This window comes from Dendrobates tinctorius, unplaced genomic scaffold (assembly GCF_039654945.1).
Source record: "Dendrobates tinctorius isolate UK_male_01 unplaced genomic scaffold, ASM3965494v1 ptg000135l, whole genome shotgun sequence".
NCBI lineage: Eukaryota > Metazoa > Chordata > Amphibia > Anura > Dendrobatidae > Dendrobates > Dendrobates tinctorius.
The window spans coordinates 4,177,345-4,196,829 of record NW_027361803.1 but is presented as its reverse complement, the minus strand read 5'-3'; the positions used below and the strand labels follow the sequence as shown (position 1 = coordinate 4,196,829).

The window sequence follows — 19,485 nt, the reverse complement described above, 5'->3', positions numbered from 1 at the left end:
TGTGTATAGCAAGAGGAATAAGTGTATGAAGAGGTTAACGCTAATTAGTCAGAGCTGTGTGTTGTAAATGGCACGACCTCCGCATGGCAACTGCATTCTCCAGTAACGATATATGTAAGTGACATCAATAGCTTTCTCGTGGTTTCACGTAACCTCTAATGAAGTCACTCTTCTCCCCAGATCAGGCGACATCTACTATACGATAACTTTAGTGTTTAGCTGGTGAATGTTCTAGAAGAAAGGCTGGATGTGACCGTAATGGAAGTGCGGTGTTATCTATACTTCTGTGTGTTCATACATAGTATTCCCTTCTCAGGGAGCCATTGCTGAAGACAGCCACTAATTGGAAAGTGATGTAGAGTTAAAATATCCCGCCAATTAAGGGGGTTTTCTTTAGAAGGCTTTTCTCAAGATCTTATGTAGCTAAAACCGCTTGTAAAGAGAAGCAACTTTGCAATTTACTTCTTACTAAAAATCTCCATTTTCAAGGACAGATGTTTAATTCTAAATTTTCCAGCTTGCCAAAGTTACCGGCCACCACCGCAGTATCAGAGTAAGTAAGGAGTGCACACAGCTAGCAGGCTCTATGCTTATACGTTCTGTGGTTGGCTGTCTCACTAGATCCAACCAGCCTCAGTGACCTTGCACTCCTTCAATGATACAGAGGCAAATATCGACTAGCAGCCTGGTGGACCACTTAGTTCAGACCAGCAGCGCGACCATGCAACAGGGAGAACGCTCAGTTCGGAAAGCGGCGCGACCATGCAGGAAGTAGAACGCTCAAGTTTGGATCAGCAGCATGACCATGCAACTGGAAGACTGCTCAGTCCGGACCAGAAGTGCAACCATGCAGCATGGAGACCACCCAGTTCGGACCAGAGACACGATCATACAAAAAGGAGACTGCTCAGTTCTGACCAGTGGTACAACCATGCAGCAGTGAGACCACTCTGGTCGTACCAGCATTGCGACCATGCAGCAGGGAAACCGCTCAGTTTGGACCAGCAGTGCGACCTTACAACAGGAAGATTGCTCAGTTTGGATTAGCGGTGCGACCATGTAGCAAGGATACTGCTTAGTTCAGACCAGGAGCATGGCTATGCAACAGGGAGACGGCTTAGTTTGGACCAGCAGTGCAACAATGCAGCAGGGAGACTGCTCAGTTTGGACCAGTGGCGCAACCATGCAGCAGTAAGACTGCTTAGTTCAGGCCAGCGGCGCGACATTGCAATAAGGAGACCGCTCAGTTCGAACCAGCGGCGCAACCATGAAGCAGGTCCAAACTGTCAATCTTTAGAAGTGCATCTCCCCCTGAAAAGCAGGCAGTCAGGGTCTGGGAGCGTTGCGCTCCTGAACCAAAGAAGTTGAGACAACTCCTTCGAAGTCATTCTAAAAAAAATTGGTTTCCAATCCAGTTTTACATCGAAAAATGTCTTGCATTTATTGATGCAATTTTAGAAATTTGCCAAATTTGAAACGTCTTACGCCAAAGCAATTTTTTGAAAGGGAAAATGTACATTTTTGTTGATTTAAGTGCAAATTTGAAACATGTCAAATTGAAAAATATTATGATTCTGATGCAGTATTAAAACGTGTCAAATTGAAAACGTTGGGTCTTGGACCAATTTAAAAAAGAATGAAATCGACATTTTTTTTTTTTAAATGCAATTTTAGAAAGTGCCAAATACATATAAAGCAATTTTTGAATGAGGCAATTTCACAAATGTATTCTTTCTAATAGAATCTTAGAAAGTTACAAATAAAATATTTTTGTATTCTTTTTCTATCTTTCTTTAGAGCCTTGAGATTTTATTCCTATTTTTAATCTGTCACTTATGGAATGAAAATGTAATAATTCTAAAAAGCCAATGCAAACAGTGGAGTAAAGGCAGCTTTTTATCCTCCTTTTTTGTTTGTTTTTGCCATGTGTTAACTCCCTTAACACTTTGCGATTTTCTGTTTTTCCACTTTCGTGTATTGTTTGCCTTCTTCCCAGAGCCATAACTTTTTTATTTTTCCATCATGTAGACTCCTGGCTGTCATGATAACACATCAGCACCTTGCGATAACGTGACAGGGTCACTGATGGGCGGGATTTGTGATGCGCATGCAGCTAGCGAGAGTTAAATGCCGCTGTCAGACATTGACAGAGGCATTTAACTGGTTAACAGCTGTGGGTGGATCTTTGATCCATCCGCAGCTGTTAGAGGCACGTAACAGAGCTGTTAGAGGCACGTAACATGTTAGTAGCATATCAGATCAGCTGTCATGTGTAGGGAAAGATGCAGGCTCAGCATCGGAGCCCGCATCAAAGGCAGGGATGCAACCTTGGTCATGAAGGGGTTAGTTTTATAGCCACAGATCTTAACCAAATTAATCAAGAAATTCCTTAAAGAGGACCGTTCACCAAATTTTCTATGTTCAACCGGATGCATGATGTCATTTGCGCCTCTCCATAGAAGAGATAATAGTAAGCAAAATATTTGGTACCTAAACAGTTATTTTATTTTTAAGTCCAAGTGGGCCTTACCAGAGAGATTTCACTGGGGGCACACAGATTTTGATGCAGTGTTTTTCACTGCATCTTACAGGTCCAGTCGAGTGGATGGGATTTATAGAAATCTGACAACCACTGTGCTTTTTTTAATTTTACTCAGCGTAACCTGACCTGTGGTGCCTGTTTCAGATCCGCAACATGTTAGTTTTTATTTCGCGTGCATTGAGTTTTATATTTAGATTTTTCTCACATACTTGTATTAGATGCAGATAATCCACAGTTAAAAAAACGCACGTGCATTTTTATCGTGTTTCTGCGACGGAAATACATATAATCCCCAGATGACTGTATCAATAAAATTTTGTCAAAGCCAAATACCAACAAGTATAAAAACAAAGCAGCTTTATTTAAAACATGTAAGGAACAAAAAATGCAGTTACATATTACATGTGAAGCATTGCACCAGGCCGGTGCAATAGATCACAGACAAAAAAGAACCAACTCCAATCAAATATATGGAAACATGAGTATGCGGAGTAGAAAGGCTTAAATAGTCATTTTACTTAACAAATTTCATTAAAATCATAGTTTGTAAAAAAAAAAGTGTGTAGGGAAGACAGACAAACGAGAAAGGGGTATTTTAACTCGTGAAACGCGCGTCGGGGGTTTTGCCATCTGTTTTTCCTGACAGCCTGAGTCTCTCCACATTGGTAAGATGTACCCTTTCCAACCTTGTATTTATGTCCACTTGATCTAAGACAGATATGTATTAATGGACTGTTGTTGTGTTACTTTCTACAAATACATTCTACAAATACATTCATGGCTGTCTTTCGTTTGTAATCAAAACACAAGTAACCCAATTTACTTAAAAGGTGCAAAAAAATATGCAACATCTAAAACTCAGCAAAGGCTCATCATGGGAACGTAATTTAAGGTTTTGGGGCTTAGCTGTGATTACTACCACCTCAAGCCCTTTGCCTACAACACTGGCCATAAGCAAGTGAATAGTTACTAATGTGTACTCTCTTACCTTTTTGCTTTGGATTCAGTATATTATTGAGACATGCTAGCAAAAATATCTGCAATTACCATCACCACTAGGTGGTCAGATGTTCACACATTCGATATGAGTATATCTCGTCTCTTACTTAAATTAATTTATTTTGGGCTAAAATCTTTTCTTTTTTTTTAAATGGGCGTCATTAATAATTTGGCACAGTTTCATAACGGGAGTACCATACATAGGAACTTGACAGCTCTAAAGAGGGCTACCATGCACAAGTTTGACACTAGCTACTTCGTCTTCCAGATACTAGAGGTTTCCTTTGCCTTCACCCATCAACAAGGACCACTAGACTGGGGCCAAAGAGTTAGCTGCCATTTGGTGGTGCGAGTTGGTAATTAGAACAGTCCGGTTGCCGGGTTCAAAACCAGGAGATCAGTACAGGGACAAAATCACCAGGTAGGAGAGTAGTCTAGCCAAGAATGTCTATATCGAGTCAAGCAGGATGTTGAGAAGTTCTCCAAGGCCAAGTCAAATTATAACTGGCAGTGGAAAGCAGGCTTTCAGGAGCTTAAATAGCCTTCAGCCCCACCCAGGCCAAACAGAAGAAGGCAAGCACAGAAAAATCAACTGCAGAATTCCCTTTACGGACAGAACTACAAGTACCTGGGAATGCAGAACAAAAGTAGTCGCCTTGTGTCGTCTGCAACAAAAGCGTGGCACCACCTGGAGATAGAAGCAGAGACAGGAAGGACAGGAAAACAGACACAAATGTCACAGGTTTGCCTTCTGTAGACTCCATGATTTTTGGATGCAGAATGCGTTAAGTGAAGATCCTTCAGTAATCTTGTTCTGATGATCCAACGGTAAAGCTTGTAAGTAGTGATGAGCGAGTATACTCATTGCTCGGGTTTCCCTGAGCTTGCTCGGGTGGTCTCCGAGTATTTTGGCGTGCTCGGAGATTTAGTTTTCGTTGCCTCAGCTGCATGATTTATGGCTGAATACATGTGTGGAATGCCTGTTTGTTAGGGAATCTCCATATGTATTCAGCCTGTCTACAAGTCGCAAATCATGCAGATGAGACGACGAAAAATAGATCTCCGAGCACGCCAAAATACTCGGAGGACACCTGAGCAACAAGCATACTTGCTCATCACAACTTGTAAGCCTTCTAGCTGTCTTATTCTGAGCTACTTTGTGCTGATTTTGACCATAGACCAAATCAAAGGCAATTGTGCAGGGACACAAAGAGCCTGTAAAAGCCAAACGGGGCAAATTTTGTAATGAAACTTAATTGTAAAAATTGATCTTTAGCTGTAAACCTATGCATTTCCTAAAGAAAAAAAAAATTGTTCCCAGAGGTGGACAACCCCTTTAAGGAAAGCCATGTCCGCAGGCAATATTTATATAAACATGCCAAGTCCAGAAAATACATCTCAGGAATAACAGATGGCGTTCTTTACATTTCTTCCTAAATAGCTGCAATTTCTAACACCAGAATGCAAATAATTCATTAGGCGACGGCACAATGTAGACAGCAGAAACCTCACTTCACCGGCGGTAGCCGCCCTGCACATTACGCATAGTGATGTCATCGAATCTGCAGCATCACGGGTCACTTTCATAAAAAATGGAAGGTGTTTGTCATCTCTTGAGTAAATGGAAAAAAATATATAGAAATTTGCATAAATCTGTCCATGGGGGATTTAGCAGTCATTACACTTGTGTTACTCCGCGAGAATAAATAAAGCTTTTTTTTTTTTCATTTTATAAGCATGCATATTTAATTAACGCTGAGCTGCATCCAGATTTGTGGCCGTTCTTCCGTGCAGATGCAAATGCGTATTCTGAATTACCGTCCTACTGTGCGGAGGCAGATTATCTGTATTCCCGAGCAGTGCCAGGGTTTACGGCGAACAAAGCCGAGTAAATTAGCATTTTTTGAAATGGAAATCTCCTACATTATTAAGAATGCTAAGTTCAGATTGATTAGTGCTATGCTCGTTATCATTGCAAGGCAAAAGTCCTGGCTCAGAATCCTTTCATCATCCTTCCGGTAAGTATTGATCTACCTCTACCTACAGTCGATCGATATAAACTCACAATATGCAGTGTGTCGTCGATATATATATATATTTAATTTGCCCCAAAATAATTCTCTGATTTGTCTAATATATTCACCATTACCATTCCAAACATATCTTATAATACTAATCTCATATACTATCGTAACAGGTTAGCAAAATCATGACAGGCTGAAATTCACATCACAACTACCCGGTCTGCACATATACAGCTGCCCACCCTGTCCTTGGTTCACTTCCTCCCTCCTGTCCCTCCCTTTTGTCTACAGTCTTCCTCACTCTTCAGTGCTCTCTAGGCTTATCATGACATCATGGTGTGCATGGCTCCACCATCATGATGTTAAATCACTGAAGAGTGTAGAAGACTGGAGCCAGAAGAAAGACACGAGACAGGAGAAATGGGGAAGGGAGCTGCAGCACCAAGGCAGGTAAGGGGTGAGGTGAGTATAACACCTTTTTAACCTCTTTCTTGTCCTATCAAGAATCATCCAAAATAAAATATAATAATAATAATCTTTATTTTTATATAGCGCTAACATTTTCCGAAGCGCTTTACAGTTTTACACACATTATTATCACTGTTCCCGATGGGGCTCACAATCTAGATTCCCTATCAGTATGTTTTTTGGAGTGTGGGAGGAAACCGGAGAACCCGGAGGAAACCCACGCAAACACGGGGAGAATATACAAAGGACCCCAGCGCTGCAAGGCTGCAATGCTATCCACTGAGTCACTGTGCCACCCAAAATAAAAAATAGTCACCAGGCTGCCATTCTACTTAAAGGGGTCCTCCAAAACGAGCATTTCTTTTAATCCTAAATCTGTGTATGTTTAAATATCATAATTAGTGATGAACAAGTGTGCTCGGTACAAGCAAGCTCGGATGTTCTCTGAGTATCTTGGGCGTGCTCGTAGATTACGTTTGTGACTCCGCAGCTGCATGATTTGCGGCTGCTAGACAGCCTGAATAGATGTTGGTATTCCCTAACAAAAAGGCAATCCCTGCATGTGTTCAGGCTGTCTAGCTCCTGAAATCATGCAGCTGCGGGTACACAGACATAATTTACATGCATGCCCAAAATACTCAGAGAACTCCCGAGCATGCTCAGAAAACTTGAATAACGAGCATACTCGCTCATCGCTAGTCATAATCTAATCTCTTTTGTAATATACTTTAATTAATAAATCTGTACCACTTCCTTACTGTGCTATCAAACTGTTTTAGTTATTTATTTTTTTCTACTTTTTTCATGTTTGATGAAGCTTTGCTGCTAAGTTTAAGAACTCCAAGGGCATTCTGCGATACTCGAATTTGTCATCAGCGGGCAGAAACTCCCTACACCCTGAAACAAAGCATCAGTGATGAGCCTGCAAGAGAGCGCACTGTCAGTCCATTGTAAGGAAACTTAGCACAGATCAGCATTGCTCCCGCAGGTGACATCACTTGCTGGTGTGGGACTGGTCTCTGCTCACTCGTTCTCTTCTTACAATGCGCTCTGACAGTGCACTCTTTTGCCTGTTCGTCGCTTCTCATTAGAGCTGGCAAGCGAGCGCACTGTCACTGTGCATATTACACAGTGACAAGATCCTATGTCCCAAGATATCTGGTACTACATGACCAACTTTGAAAAAAAAAATCAATTTACGTTACTCTGTCGGGAGTTACTTGTGTTAGACATGTCGGTGTGGCCACCCAGTGGTGGTGACGTATATTGCAACCTGTTGAGGCTTTTGCTCACATGTCAAAATAATGTTATGACTTTGTATTGTCAGGAGTCCGTTACAGCATTTGTAAAAAAGTAAGGATGTACCATGTGATATTGATAGAGTTTGCTTTATATGAACAGTTTTTCCGTGTTTTGCCAATTGATGCTAATTTAAAAAATTGTACATTTTTCAATGACAGATTGCTGGCAACGCTACAGTCCGTTTGCCCAAAATCAGGGAAGTGAAATATTTTCTCACATTTCACTCACAGAACTGCTGCCAACTTTTTCATTTGGAAAGTGATAGATTCAGAGTTTTGCTCTAGAGGTGAAAGTCAAAAAAGATTAAAGGAGACGATGTCTGGGTGAATCCCAGTATTTCATAATCAGTCAGTAGATGAAAGTAACGGAGAATTGGTGGTGGGGATTAATAAAGGTGTAATACATCTGGTGAGACTGTAAGGTGCCCAGGACGGTGGCTGTAGGCGAACTGCTGCATCTTCACACCCTGGCACTTTGCAAACATGCATTGTCCCAGACAATATGGGTTTTGCTGTGACGTTTGCTTTGCGCTCATTTGCAGGCCCGGAGGTCTCCGCTATATTCACATCCTTGGTTCCTCGATCAGTTGCGCACACATCAGTGGACACCCAGTTCCTTTTAACAAGTTCAACTCTACTGGACAGTTCAAGTACATCAGTCTTTAACATGCAGTATCGGGCATAGAACCCTCCAGTTCCAATTCCATCAACACCGTACATTTCAAGCTTTTGCTTACATTCAGCTCAGACGTTCCCTAGGCTTGATCTTCCTCTCAGCCCCAGGAATTTCCCATCTGGCCCCACAGCACTGTCAAGATCCATTACATCTCAATCTTGCGATTCCCCATCCGATTTCCTCTGTATGGAAGGAATAAGGCACACTCCTCAGTGCCTAATTCAGGCTGTAGGCTCCGAACATTATAAGAATGTCTACAGGAAATTTGCTGCCAAAACTTGTTCTTCACACGAACCTCACACTTACTGTAACTAAAACAGGAAGTGGTTCCCCTTTTTGCTTGAGTACCCCCTTTCATTCTGGTCTGCTCCCAAACATTTAACTGTATCCCACACTATTCCTATACTGTACACTAATAGACCCACCACTGCCTATCTGCCCTAATGTTCCTAAGTATCTCTAACTAAGCACTAAATTGTCATCTATACTTTCCATACCCCTGAGCTGGGCGTACCAGGTTACCTTAGGCAATACCAATACAGTACCACTTAGAGAATAAATCTGCACTCTGAAATGTCAAAAATAGCAAATTTAGAAACAAGGAACTGCAATACTGCTGTGGAAAGCAGGTAAATGCTTCCAATGTACATATGGAATATTGGAAACATGGATCTGCAATATTGCTACAAGGAATTTACAGAAAAATGAAAGAAGGTATTTAGCATATAAATTTCCTGCTCATTTTCCCCTCTATAAAACCTGGCCAGACCTTCTCATCCTTGCCTGTGAAAGTTTTGCTTCTTGGCTTGCTGGAATTGGTGTGCTGAAGTTGGAGTTCGTAGTTGCTGCTGGAGATTGTTGTTTGCTGTATGCTTTCTTCATTATCATATTCCTATTTGGTCTGTTCCTTCCTATCCTTCCCTTTATTCCTCTTTACCCTTGGTGAGTGTTTTTGTATTTAAGTTGCTTTTTCTTATCCCTGTTTGTCTTACGTGTTTATACACTAACATATCTGTCCCAGGCCTCCTGAGGGAGGGGGAGGGAACAGCATATTACATTAACAGGAGTATAATAAGGTAGGAGACTTGGGTCTCTCTACTATCAAGAGTAACCCCGGGACAGGGATAGTTAGGGTCCCAGTTCAAGGGACAGTTTGAGCCCCCCCTTTCCTTACTGAAGACCATCACAGCTTTACAACAGTATAATGTATAGAGTAAGTGACAAACTCACCTCCGCCACATTCAGAATTTTTGGTGGTGACTCTATCGCTTTTATTATTACTTACAGACCATTTTCGTAAAATGTCACAGTTGTACGAGTTGAAACAAGTTTATGGTTAATGAAAAGCAAAAAAAGTGATAAAGTTGGAGATGACCTTGCTGAATTTAAGGTGTGAAAGCCACAGTGACAAGATCTCCCAATGTGAAGAGTCAGAAACACTTAAAGCCGTGCAGAGTCGTTACAAAAAATACATCTATCCTGTAACTGGCAATGATGTTACTATATTCTCTGTAGATGATCAACCAATTATTATTTCCTTTGAAGATAATTAGAAATTATTTCCTTCGTATTTACGTATATAATTAAGAAGACTTTAAACATTCTTCCTACACTCGTATAGAGTTTACATATATTTTACATAAAAAGTTTTGTAATTCTGTTTGTACATTACTGATCCTGAGTTACATCCTGTATTATACTCCAGAGCTGCACTCACTATTCTCCTGGTGCACTCAGTGTGTACATATATTACATTACTGATCCTGTACTGATCCTGTGTTCAAATTTCCACAACAAATTTACAATGACAGACTGGTACAGAGGGGAGAGGACCTTGTCCTTGCGGACCTACATTCTACGGGATAGCAGGGAAAAGACAGAAGGTCGGGGGTGCAGCAGCTCTGGTGGTGATGAGGCGGCAGCTCAGGCGGTGGTGAGGTGGCAGAATGGTCATTGCAGGCTGTAAGCTTTCCTGAAAAGATGGGTTTTCAGGTTTCGTTTGAAGGATCCGAGGGTGGTGGATAATCGGACGTGTTGAGGCATGGTATTCCAGAGGATGGGGGATATTCGGGAGAAATCTTGGAGTCGGTTGTGTGAGGAACGAATAAGTGTGGAGGAGAGTAGGAGGTCTTGGGAGGATCGAAGATTACGTGAGAGAAGATATTGGGAGATTAGTTCAGAGATATAGGGAGGGGAAAGGTTGTGGATGGCTTTGTAGGTCAGTGTTAGTAGTTTGAACTGGATTCGTTGGGGAATTGGGAGCCAATGGAGGGATTTGCAGAGGGGAGAGGCAGGGGAGTAGCGAGGTGAGAGGTGGATTAGTCGGGCAGCAGAATTGAGGACAGACTGGAGTGGTGCAAGAGAGTTAGCAGGGAGGCCACAGAGGAGAGTGTTGCAGTAGTCAAGGTGGGAAATGATGAGGGCATGTACAAGAGTTTTAGTAGATTGAGAACTGAGGAAGGGACAGATTCTGGAAATATTTTTGAGTTGGAGGAGACAGGAGGTGGCCAGAAATTGGACATGTGGTTTGAAGGACAGGGCAGAGTAGAGAGTTACTCCAAGGCAGTGGATTTCAGGTGTGGGAGAGAGCATGATGCCATTTACCATAATAGATAGATCGGGTAGGGAAGATACGTGAGATAGAGGAAAGATAATGAGTTCAGTTTTGTCTACGTTGAGTTCTAGGAAGCGAGAGCTGATAGACACTCTGGGATTCTGGAGAGCCGAGAGGTGACATCTGGGCCATAGAGGTAGATCTGAGTGTCATCTGCATACAGGTGGTACTGGAAGCCATGGGACTTTATGAATTGTCCTAGGCCAAGAGTATAGATGGAAAAAAGTAAGGGCCCCAGGACAGAGCCTTGGGGGACTCCAACAGACAGGGGGCGGGATGAGGAGGTAGTGTGGGAGTGGGAAACACTGAATGTGCGGTCAGAAAGGTATGAGGAAATCCAGGACAGGGCAAGGTCTTTTATGTCAAGGGAAGAAAGAATCTGTAGCAGTAGGCAGTGGTCAACTGTGTCAAAGGCAGAGGACAGGTCAAGAAGGAGGAGGATGGAGAACTGTCTGTTAGCTTTGGCTGTAAGTCATTAGTAATTTTGGTCAGGGCAGTTTAAGTGGAGTGGAGGGGGCGGAAGCTAGTTTGCAGGATGTCAAGGAGGGAGTTAGATGAGAGGAGGGAGGAAAGTTGAGCATGGACATGCTGTTCAACGAGTTTGGAAGCAAACGGGAGCAGTGATATGGGGCGATAGCTGGGCATAGCACTTAGGTCAAGGTTTGATTTTTTGAGAATGGGTGTTATGGTGGCATGTTTGAAGGCAGAGGGGAAGGTACCAGAAGTTAGGGATAGGTTGAAGGGATGGGTTAGGGCTGGAATGATCATGTTAGTGAGGTTGGGGAGCAGGTGGGAAGGGATGGGGTCAAGTGCACAGGTGGTGAGGCGTGATTTGGAAAGGAGATGAGTAACCTCTCCTTCAGTGATGTTGGAGAGGGAAGTTATTAGGGTAGAGGTCTGGTTTGTGGAGCTGTTGGATTGGTGGAGCTGTAAAAGTTTGCCTTGTTTGGTCAATCTTGTTTTTGAAGTAGGTGGCAAAGTCCTCAGCAGAGATGAGGGGAGTTGGAGGTGGCAGTGGTAGGCGGAGGAGAGAGTTGAATGTGCTGAACAGTTGTTTTGGGTTGTGGGATAGTGAAGATACAAGGTTTGTGAAATAGATCTGTTTAGCAGACGTGAGGGCTGATTTAAAGGAAAGTGTAGCTTGTTTGAAAGCAGTGAAATTGTCTGGCAGGCGTGTTTTCTTTCAACGCCGTTTCACGACCCTGGATGCTTGTCGAAGCTTTTTGGTGAGGTTGTTGTGCCAGGGTTGCCGGTTGGATTGTCGAACTTTGCCACGCATGAGAGGGGCGATTGAGTCTATGGCTGATGTGAGGGTGGCGTTGTAGAAAGCGGTGGCTCTGTCCGTGTTGTGGAGTATTATACTCCAGAGCTGCACTCAGTATTCTGCTGGTGCAGTCACTGTGTACATACATTACATTACTGATCCTGAGTTACATCCTATATTATACCCCAGAACTGCACTCACTATTCTGCTAGTGCAGTCACTGTGTACATACATTACATTACTGATCCTGAGTTACATCTTGTATTATACCACAGAGCTGCACTCACTATTCTGCTAGTGCAGTCACTTTGTACATACATTACATTACTGATCCTGAGTTACATCCTGTATTATACTCCAGAGCTGCACTCACTATTCTGATGGTGCAGTCACTGTGTACATACATTACATTACAGATCCTGAGTTACATCCTGTACTATACTCCAGAGCTGCACTCACTATTCTGCTGGTGCAGTCACTGTGTACATACATTACATTACTGATCCTGAGTTACATCCTGTATTATACTCCAGAGCTGCACTCACTATTCTGCTGGTGCAGTCACTGTGTACATACATTACATTACTGATTCTGAGTAACCTCCTGTATTATACCCCAGAGCTGCACTCACTATTCTGCTGGTGCAGTCACTGTGTACATACATATCATTACTGATCCTGAGTTACATCCTGTATTACACCCCAGAGCTGCACTCACTATTCTGCTGGTGCAGTCACTGCGTACTTACATTACATTACTGATCAAGATTTACATCCTGTATTATACTCCAGAACTGCACTCACTATTCTGCAGGTGCAGTCACTGTGTACATACATTACATTACTGATTCTGAGTTACATCCTGTATTATACCCCAGAGCTGCACTCACTATTCTGCTAGTGTAGTCACTTTGTACATACATTACATTACTGATCCTGAGTTACATCCTGTATTATACTCCAGAGCTGCACTCACTATTCTGCTGGTGCAGTCACTGTGTACATACATTACATTACTGATTCTGAGTTACCTCCTGTATTATACCCCAGAGCTGCACTCACTATTCTGCTGGTGCAGTCACTCTGTACATACATTACTGATCCTGAGTTATATCCTGTATTATACCCCAGAGCTGCACTCACTATTCTGCTGGTGCAGTCACTGTGTACATACATTACATTACTGATCCTGAGTTACATCCTGTATTATACCCCAGAGCTGCACTCACTATTCTGCTGGTGGAGTCACAGTAATTTGCAACTTGATATACAATAGAGCTGGGTCTTATGTACTTTTGGTGATTGTGTTTGGTTTTATATAACATTTATTGCTGAGAAAGGTTGCAGATATAAATCCTTTTCCAAATAATTTCCGTAATCTCTTTCTTCTTTTTTTCCAGAGTATTAAGGTTAGCTGGCTGCCGCCCCCATCAGGAACTCAAAATGGATTTATTACTGGGTACAAAATTCGTCACAGAAAGACCACTCGGCGGGGAGAACTGGAGACCATCGAGCCGAATAATCTCTGGTACTTGTTCACAGGTGAGTGATTTGCAGATTATAATCCTGATTGATTGGGATTGTCTGATCTCACAGGACTGGGAATAATCCAATGGATTTCACAATATGGTTGTGATTTATGCTATCAGTGTATATGTAGGTACAGTATCTTTAGCCTTTTATTGGAATTGCTGGATTTTAGATGCCGTTATTGGATGTAGCCAGTATTATAAAAAATAGGGAAGTTCTATTTTGTTTTACTTTTTATTTTTGTCCCACTTGGGGATTCAATTTCTCTGAATCTGTTCACTATTAGAATAAACTTTAAAACTTCTCTATTGGAGTGTTGTATACCTATCAGTGTAATACATGAGAATGCCGCAACTTACCTGCAAGATGGAGAATGATGGGCTGACAGAGGTAACTCCGCCCCGCTGTCTAACCACTTAGATGCTTTGCTCACTACAGACTGCAGCATCTTAGGGGTTATTTGATTTAAACAGTTGTATTTGGAGTGGTACTTATTTGGTTACTTGTTTGATTAAGTAACACCCTGAGGACATCTAGGACTTTTCAAGCAAATTAATGAAAATAAAGCCAAGAGACCTCTACATTTATGACTATGTGTAAATGGATGATCGCAGTTCCTTACTGCTGTCCTGTTACACACTATCTGAAATGTTTATTCAGTGTTTTATGGCTTTCTTTCCCTATCTCTATTACAAAGCTGTGCCGTCCTCTCACTATCCAGATGCACTACTTAAATGGCTGCTGCATTCCCTGCCTCTGCTTTTATACAGGCTATGATAGAATCATAGAATCGTAGAGTTGGAAGGGACCTCCTGGGCCATCTGGTCCAACCCCCTGCTCAAAGCAGGATTCGCTAAATCATCCCAGTCAGATGTCTGTCCAGCCTCTGTTTGAAGACTTCCATTGAAGGAGAACTCACCACTTTTCATGGCAGCTTGTTCCACTCATTGATCACTCTGTCAAAAACTTTTTTCTAATATCTAATCTGTGTCTCCTCCCATTCAGTTTCATCCCATTGCTTCTAGTCTTTCCTTGTGCAAATGAGAATAAAGTTGATCCTTCTACAATGTGACAGGCTTTTAGATATTTGTAGACAGCTATTAAGTCTCCTCTCAGTCTTCTCTTTTGCAAACTAAACATTCCCAAATCCTGCAACCTTTCCTCATAAGACAGGGTTTGCAGACCGGTCACCATTCTGGTCGCTCTTTTCTGAACTTGCTCCAGTTTGTTGATGTCTTTTTTAAAATGTGGCGCCCAAAACTGGACACAATATTCCAGATGAGGTCTGACCAAAGAGGAGTAGAGGGAAATAATGACTTCACGTGATCTAGACTGTATGCTTCTGTTAATACATCCTAGAATTGCATTTGCCTTTTTTGCTGCTGCATCACACTGTTGACTCATATTCAGTCTGTGATCTATTAGTATACCCAAGTCTTTTTCACATGTGCTGTTGCTTAGCCCTATTCCTCCCATTCTGTATATGCTTTTTTCATTTTTATTGCCCAGATATAGTACTTTGCATTTCTCCCTGTTAAAAATCATTCTGTTAGTTGCTGCCCACTTCTCCAGTTTACTTATATCTTTTTGAATCCTCTCTCTCTCTAGTATTAGCTATCCCTCCTAGCTTTGTGTCATCAGCAAATTTAATCAGTTTACCCTCAATTCCTTCATCTAAATCGTTGATAAAGATGTTGAACAATACAGGGCCCAGGACAGAGCCCTGTGGTACCCCACTTGAAACATTCTTCCAACTGGATGTGCAGCCATTTACGACCACTCTTTGGGTCCGATCACTAAGCCAGTTATGAATCCACCTAACAGTTGCCTTGTCCATTCCATACTTAGTCACTTTTTAAATAAGGATTGTATGAGATACTTTGTCAAATGCTTTGCTGAAGTCAAGATATACTATATCTACAGCATTTCCTTGATCCACCCAATCAGTGATTCCGTCATAGAAGGAAATTAAGTTAGTCTGACATGACTTATTAGTTACAAACCCATGCTGACTCTATTTAATCACTTTATTCTTATCCAGGTACTGACATACATGTTTGTCACGGGGTCCTTTTCTGGTATCACACAATCAACAGAGCAAGCGAAGAGTGAACAATTCCAAGACCTTTATTCAGGCAAAAATATGAAAAGGTCCATATTCAGTCCACCACACAAAGGATAAGATAGTCCAGAATACGAATGCAGTCCAGTATCAGGATAAAATGTCCAGGGAAACGAGATTCCACAACTCTAGCACCAGAGGATAGAAATGGGTCCTTCTCTCTGAAATGCAGCCTTTTCACCATCTTGTCTCTACCGGAAGTGACTTGTCCAGCTGCCGTTCTTCCCCCCACCCCCTTCCTTGTCCAGGGGTAGTCAAACAAGTTGCCTCCCAGAAGAGAACAAAGGGCCTTAGGGATTAATGCACTACAGGGGGTCATCAAGAGACAGATACAGTGAGGCTGTAGACTTACAATGTAGTAAGAAAAACACTATGAAAATAACTGGAATTGTTAAAAATAGGAATATACAAAAAATGACATCCACATAACATATCACACCATCACAACCTCTCCCCCCCATAATAAGTGAGCACGCCATGAGGTCTACACAGACCTCTGGCCTGCTCACTTTAGTCCACATTGCTCAGTTATTTATAATTCCTTGTACAGTGGCAGGGGTAGGTCGGCCTGGGGAGCCTATGGTTCTTCTTGTCGAGACAGTCCATCGGCGTTCTGGTGTTGGCTTCCTCGCTTGTATTGGATGGAGAAGCTGTAGGGTTGTAAGGACAAGCTCCACCGCAGCAATCTTCCATTGTCCCCTGATACGCGATTCAGCCATGTGAGGGGGTTGTGGTCTGTAACAATTGTAAAGTCTCTGCCATACAAGTAGGGCTGCAATTTTTTTAGCGCCCATACGATGGCAAGGCACTCCTTTTCAATAGTGGCATAGGCAACTTCCTGATCCAGTAGTTTCCGACTGGCAAAAGCAACAGGATGTTCTTCTCCGGCGGCGTTCACTTGGCTAAGTACTGCCCCAATCCCAAAGGTGGACCCATCTGTCTGCACGAGGAACCTGCGTTTATAATCCGGGGCAGCCAAGACAGGAGCAGTGACGAGGGCAGTCTTTAACGCTGAAAAGGCATCCTCGCATGCTGTCGTCCACGTCACATTCCTAGGCATGTTCTTGCGGGTCAGGTCGGTTAGGGGCTTGGCCAAGGTGCGACTCTGATGCGGTTCGTGGTGGTTGCTCCCCGGTGGGGTCCGGATGACATAGTGCTTGAAGGGCCTGTAGTCGGGTGACTGCTCCCACAAATTGGCACTGTAACTCCCCAATGTCGTTCCCAAGGAGGATATCTGCAGGAAGTCCTCCCATAACTCCAATCCAACACAGTTTTTCTCCACAACCATAATCCAAATGCACAGAAGCTCGCTGTATATATTTGCAGGCACCGCCCGCCAGGACAATGGGAATTCCCGGACCCTGGTAAATTGCCTCGGGTCGAACCACACGGGGGTCAGCGATAGTCAAGAATGCCCCCGTGTCTCTAAATCCTGACACTTTGTATCCATCAATAAAGACATCCTGCAGGTGGCGTTGCCATTGCTCTGAGTAGCTAAAGGACAGAGGCCGGAGGCCGTACACTCCAGGAGGGGTATCTATGGTGCCGTGGTCAGTGATCCACTCTGGTGGGGGTGGTGGTAGCTCTTCCTCAGGTGTGGTGGAATGTACAAGATGCACTGGATGAGGTGGGGCTGCATGGGGCTCCCTCCGAATCTTGGATGGACAGTCAGACTACATATGTCCAGGTTGCCCACACCCATAAGATCTCCTCTCTGTGATACCCCCAGGTCGTGGTCGGAACTGTTGGGGCCTAGGATTGTGAGACGTGATTGTCATCAGCTTGTGACTAGGTGGAAGGGCAGATATAATTGGAGGGTGATGGGGCGCGGGAGCAGGCCGTGGTTCCTTGTCCAGAAGCCTCCTCCATTGCGGCCGGATAGTAAGGGCTTCATCGGCCAGGGCTGCAGCTCTATCCATGGTACACGGCGTGTGCTCCCGGACCCATTCCCGTACCTCTGCAGGGCACTTGGCAAGAAATTGTTCTATAAGGAACACCTGTATAACATCTTCCACAGTAAAGGCGTTTTCTGCTTCCAGCCATCTCCGACATGCCTCGGACATCTTATGTGCATACATCCTAAACGGTCCCCCCGTGGTGCATGGGAGGTCTCGGAAGTTGGCCCTATATGAGTCTGGGGTGATAGCATGGTAATCCAGGATAGTCCGCTTTACAATGTTATAATCCCGATTCCGCAGTGCATAATGGTTCGGTAAGCCTCCGCCAAGCTTCCGTTCAGGAGCCCCACTAACAAACGCATCCAGCTAGAGTAGGGCACCTCCATCACAGCACACTGCTGCTCAAAGTCTTTGAAGAACCCCTCCACATCTCCAGAAGCCTCATCAAATGGCTTAAACTTTGTCCGGGTGATCAGTACAGGCTCCCGGATTGTTGGCGTCACACTCCACATTGCGTTCCTCCCTTTTTCAAGCTCCATTGCTTCCTGTCTCCGCTGTGCCAGGCGGGCAGCCTCCTCCTTGTACTCCTGAGAGATGCCGGGGCCCAGAACCGCCATCTCTTCTTCATACCACACCAACCACTGGCTTTTCTGGATGGGGATCCCTGTCTCCAGTGCTCGTCCTTCAGACATCTGGGAGGAGGTGGCCGGGCTAGCGCTCACCAGTAGATTGATTAAGGCCTCTTTAGTCAGTCCCTGGTAGTTCAGGCCCAGGTCTCTGGCTCTCTCCTGTAAACTGCATACAGTCCAATTTCTGTACTCACTCTGTGGGTGGTTCTCCAATGGGTGACGCTCTGTTGATCCCACCGCTGCCACCAGTTGTCACGGGGTCCTTCTCTGGTATCATACAATCAACAGAGCAAGCGAAGAGTGAACAATTCCAAGACCTTTATTCAGGCAAAAATACGAAAAGGTCCATATTCAGTCCACCACACAAAGGATAAGATAGTCCAGAATAAGAATGCAGTCCAGTATCAGGATAAAATGTCCAGGGAAATGAGATTCCACAACTCTAGCACCAGAGGATAGAAATGGGTCCTTCTCTCTGAATGAAATGCAGCCTTTTCACCATCTTGTCTCTACCGGAACTGACTTGTCCAGCTGCCGTTCTTCCCCCCACCCCCTTCCTTGTCCAGGGGTAGTCAAACAAGTTGCCTCCCAGAAGAGAACAAAGGGCCTTAGGGATTAATGCACTACAGGGGGTCATCAAGAGACAGATACAGTGAGGCTGTAGACTTACGATGTAATAAGAAAAACACTATGAAAATAACTAGAATTGTTAAAAATAGGAATATACAAAAAATGACATCCACATAACATATCACACCATCACAATGTTGTTTAATAATTTGTTCAAAGATCTTTCCTGGTATAGAAGTCAGACTCACCGGCCTATAGTTGCCTGGGTCCACCTTCTTCCCCTTTTTGAAGATAGGAACAACATTTTCTCTTCTCCAGTCTTTTGGGACTTCTCCTGTTCTCCAAGAATTTTCAAAGATTATGGAGTGGGGTTCAAAAATTTCTTCTGATATCTCCTTCAGTACTCTGGGGTGTAATTCATCTGGACCTGGAGACTTGAATTCATTTAGGTTAGCTAAGTGTTTCCTCACTATCTTTCTGTTTATAGATATCCTGGATTCTTCTATTCCCTTAATAGGACAGTGAAGAACAGTTGATGTTACATTTCCTTTCTGAGAGAAAACAGATGCAAAATAGGAATTTAAAAGTTCGGCCTTCTCAACATCCTGTCTTACCATTTCATCATTTTCATCCTGTAAAAATCCTATAGCATCTTTGACTTTTCTTTTACTTTTGACATATTCCCAAAATCCTTTAATATTGCTTTTGACATCTCTTGCAAGCCTCAATTCATTGTCAGCTTTAGTAATCTGATTTGTGCCCTGCAGGTTCTGCAGACAGCATTATATTCTTCTTTTAGATATGCCTCCCTCTTTCCATTTTATAAACATTTTTTTCTTCCTTTTTAGC

At 43.3% G+C, this 19,485-nt stretch overlaps 1 protein-coding gene across 1 annotated transcript in view; it reads left to right on the top strand.

Moving 5' to 3' along the window:
* The window catches only part of DCC (DCC netrin 1 receptor), a 1,068,191-nt gene that overhangs the window by 843,261 nt on the left and 205,445 nt on the right, over positions 1 to 19,485 (top strand). The window contains exon 13 of the mRNA XM_073543872.1: positions 13,288 to 13,429. Coding sequence (XP_073399973.1) covers positions 13,288 to 13,429 — 142 coding nt within the window. The remainder of the gene's footprint in view (positions 1 to 13,287; positions 13,430 to 19,485) is intronic.